General features: G+C 33.2%; 1 protein-coding gene across 1 annotated transcript; it reads left to right on the forward strand.

Annotated features, from left to right (window-relative positions):
• The first annotated feature begins 814 nt into the window (after positions 1-814).
• On the forward strand, positions 815-3761 carry LOC105157475 (cytochrome P450 71A6). The gene is made up of 2 exons (XM_011073880.3): positions 815-1806; positions 3015-3761. The coding sequence occupies exons 1-2, from the start codon at positions 853-855 to the stop codon at positions 3633-3635; spliced, it is 1575 nt and encodes a 524-aa protein (XP_011072182.2). The 5' UTR covers positions 815-852; the 3' UTR covers positions 3636-3761.
• Positions 3762-4503: the final 742 nt, after the last annotated feature.

Raw genomic sequence — 4503 nt, forward strand, 5'->3', positions numbered from 1 at the left:
AGCAAACTTCAGGGGTGTTAAATATAATTTTCCAAACCACAGGGGATCTACGTGTAATTTCATCAAATCTCAATAGAGGAGAATGTAATTATCCCTATAATTAAGTTAATCTATAATTTAAAATTAGGGTATATAGCATATAATACATGTGTGTGAGACTATAAGAAAATATAATATTAGTAATAAAATATCAAATGATTATTTGAAGGTTGTCACTAAAAATATATTTTAAGTAACAAAAATTTTAATTTAGTATCAGTGATAAAAACTTTATATAAAGTTGTCATTATAGATAAACAGCGACACATTTTTAGTGTCAATTTAGATACCGATGACAACAAATATATAATTATTACTAATGTAATTTTGATTATGACAATTTTTAAAAATAATCATGACTTAAATAAATATAAGATTTAATATTGTCAGTTATCACTAAAAATATATAATTAATAGTAATATTCAAATTGTGACTTGAATTTTTTTGATGGTTTTTCTTTTCTTTTTGTCTCTTGAAATTTAGCTGATTGGTCTGTTTTTGGTTAACGTGGCATCCTACCAAAAGCAGTCAAGGGAAATTCTAATCCGTACTTGCTCAGTTAAATTTGAACCAATTATATAGGAAGTTCAATATACTTATCGTGCGATTAGTGTACAATTCAAAAAAAAAATATAATTGTCTGTAATTGATTTGATTCAATTCGAATAAAAATTTTTAAATAGGCAACAAGCGGAGAAGTCCCAATTTTCAGTGAACCTGTCACTTTCTCGCCGATTTTATGTATTTTGGGCCAAATCTGTCCTTAATGAGTATAAGCATTAAGCAGTAGTTATCATGTTTTTCTCTATGCAATGCCAATACAGAGAGCTATGAAAATGGTTGCTTATCAAACTTTGATAGTTCCTCTTGTTTCCATCCTCTTGTTCATCATCTTCCTTCACAAACGACGCTACACCGCTGCGCCGCCGCCAAGAAAAAGGCTGCCGCCCTCTCCAAGAAAGCTTCCCATAATCGGAAATCTCCACCAGCTCGGTGTCTATCCTCACCGCTCTTTCCAGGCCTTATCCAGGCGTTACGGCCAGCTCATGTTACTTCACTTAGGCCAACTTCCGGTTCTCGTTGCCTCCTCGGCTGATGCAGCCTGCGAGATCATGAGAAACCAGGACCTCATCTTCTCAAACAGGCCAAAATTAAGCATCCCTGACAGGCTAACGTATGGCTCCAGGGACGTGGCGTTCGTGCCTTATGGCGAGTATTGGAGGAAGGCGAGAAGCATATGTGTGCTCCAGCTTTTGAGCAACAAAAGGGTCCAGTCTTTTCGTCGTGTCAGAGAAGAAGAGACGTCGAATATGATTGACAAGATCAGGCAATTGGGGTCATCATCGTTGGTTGTGGACTTGAGCGACGTATTGGTGACAACCACGAACAATGTGTTTTGCAGGGTGGCATTGGGTAGGAAGTATGGCGATGAGGACGGAGAAGGGAGAAAGATCAAGAAGGTTTTAGAAGAGTTTGTGGAGTTATTAGGCACATCGAGCATAGGGGACTACATCCCGTGGCTGGGTTGGACGAGTCGAGTCAATGGTTTAGATGCCAAAGTGAAAAAAGTTGCTAAACTATTGGATGAGTTTTTGGAGGGTGTGATTCAAGAACATAGAGATAGGGATAAAGGGGAAAAGGTTTGCGATGATGGATTCTATGGAGATGGAGGGTTGGATTTTGTAGACATATTGCTTGAATTTCAGACAGAAAATAAAGGTAGCTGTCCTCCTGTTGAAGTTGATACAATTAAAGCTATCATCTTGGTAAGGACATCTTGGTATGATTATTAAGTTTTATTTTCCAAGATTTTCACATGAGGGAATATTGGTAATATGAATAACAATTGATATTTTTAAATACATGGATAATAAATTCAACTAATATCTCTACTAAGTATGGTGAAATTATTGATTTACTATTGTTAAAATTATATAAAAGTAGTTCATATAATCACATTCTCAAGATAATCAATTTAATCTTTTCGTAGTTTAGGGGAAAGAATTGTAAAGTAGAAACATAATAGTGATCTATTATTTACTAAATATACTAATTTTGAAAGAAATCTTAATTGGAAAATAAACTAAAGTATTAATTTTATTACATATACATACATTTATATGCAAATATATGTTATAGGCATGTAATATTGTAGAAACAACACAAACACAAATAGAGAATAAAAAGTAATTTTTTTTCTAAAATCTATTTTATCGTATCGTATGATAGAATATTTTTAGCGAAGAAAATTTGATATGCTAGAAACATTAATAATTAGAAAAGTAATTATTATTAATTAGAAGATAAAATAAAATTTTGATATAAAAAAAAGTGCATATACATGCACGTGACTAGTATAATTGTCTGTTTTTCTAGCTATTTAGTAAATCCCGACAGTTTTTATTCTTATTTAATGTGCGAAATTTTTTAAATTACAGAATAAAGTTGACAAAATGAATTCGTACAGGACTGACAATTCCATCTTATACTTACAGGACTAAAATTGTAATTTTTGTTTTATCTTATTAATTAGTACGGCTTAAAAAACAAAACATGCATGAAAAGAAAATACAATAATCTAATAATTCACTTCTCTTATTTTTTCCTAAATATCATTACCATGTTTGTTTTTATTTTAAAATTATTTTTGAGACAAGTCAAAACATACCCAATGTTTGCCACAATTTAAAAATACCTAATTTTATGTGTTTTAACTGTTTTAGCATAAATACATATACACACATATACATAAATATATATAAAAAAGACATGAGATGACAATGAATAGTAGTTTTTGTCTCTCCAAACACAATATTAAACATATAATACTTATTTTAAATTATCTCCGAAAATAAATCCAAACATACATACTATCTGTAACACACACTTATTTATCTTTATTTTTCTCTCACTATCTCCATAAAACACAACAAAACACTCAAAAAACGAACCTAAACACTATGCATGATTCCAGGACATGTTTGCTGCTGGAACCGATACCTTGGCTTCTAGTTTAGAGTGGGCGATAGCAGAGCTTATAAGAAACCCGAGAAGCATGAAAAGTTTGCAGAATGAGGTGAGAGAAGCAGCCGGAATGAAGGAAGAGATATCGGAGGACTTAGAGAAAATGCACTATCTGAAAGCAGTGATCAAAGAGAGTCTAAGACTACATGCACCGGTTCCGTTACTAATAGCCCGAGAATCAACTCAGGACACAAAACTAATGGGCTATCACATCTCAGCCGGCACACAAGTGATCGTCAACGCATGGGCGATCGGTAGGGACCCATCGTTGTGGGAAAATCCTCAAGAGTTTCATCCAGAGAGGTTCTTGGACACAAGCATAGACTTCAGAGGCCTTCATTTTGAGTTGATTCCGTTCGGTGCTGGTCGGAGGGGCTGTCCCGGTGTTGCGTTTGCTGTGGCTGTCAATGAGCTCGCATTGGCCAAGTTGGTGCATAAGTTCGAGTTTGCATTGCCCGATGGAGGAAGAGGGGAGGATTTAGACATGACTGAATCCTATGGAATTACAGTCCGTCGAAAAAGTCCTCTGCTTGTAGTCACCACTCCACACACTTGTCACGCTAAATTATAATGAGGCTCTCATAGGTTTGTTTTAATTATAAATTATAATGAGCCGCAGTGCTAACGTTAGAGTTGTGGTTGTTTGATGGGGCGAGTGAGATGGGGACACCCGCCCAATCGTTTTCATCTCTTTTTCCTTTTTTTTTTTTCAAGGATAAATTATAGTGATATTTTCTAGAATTATGTCTTATAATTAAATAAAAATTTTAAGTATTTTTTATAAAATTACGAGTACAGTACTTAAGATTGTAATTGTAATTATATGTACACATCTGACAAAAATTTATACAAATACTCTTGAATACATTGCGCTGATACCCTTCAAAGTTGTACCTGTAATTTTCTAAAGGGGTGAATAGCAATTTATCCCCATGTGATATTGAAAATGAGCACATTACCCCTCTATGAAAAAAATATAACAATTTACCCCCCTACACTTTTTAAAATAGAGCAATTTACCTCCTTATACAGGGAGGTAAATTGCTCCATTTTAAAAATCATAGGGGGTAAATTGTTGCATTTTAAAAAATACAGGAAGGTAAATCGCTATTTATTTTTTCATAAGGAGGTAATTTACTCATTTAGAATATCACAAGGGGGTTGCTTGCATTTTTCCCTTTTCTAAAAGGACAATAATATTTGTATAATTAAATATAGCCTTATAATAAGGTATCTATATAATTCACCCTTTTTATGGATGATAATGATAGGTGAAAATACTTCATTTACGAAGGTACTTTTTTTCTTCCTGGATTTGAATTTCAAAGTTTTGAACACGTTCTAATACACAAATTCAGTGTTTTTCTTTTAATAATTTATGATGAAATATTTACGAGTTTATTTTAGATCACAATAGATATTGTGTAGTAATTATAATC

This window comes from Sesamum indicum, linkage group LG3 (assembly GCF_026168435.1).
Source record: "Sesamum indicum cultivar Baizhima isolate 11 linkage group LG3, ASM2616843v1, whole genome shotgun sequence".
Lineage (NCBI taxonomy): Eukaryota > Viridiplantae > Streptophyta > Magnoliopsida > Lamiales > Pedaliaceae > Sesamum > Sesamum indicum.

Bases quoted from the DNA above. Each gene is read 5' to 3' on its own strand.
- LOC105157475 (XM_011073880.3), top strand. From the start codon at position 853: ATGCCAATACAGAGAGCTATGAAAATGGTTGCTTATCAAACTTTGATA. The intron at 1,807-3,014 runs GTAAGGACATCT...GCATGATTCCAG, and splicing joins CAATTAAAGCTATCATCTTG to GACATGTTTGCTGCTGGAAC.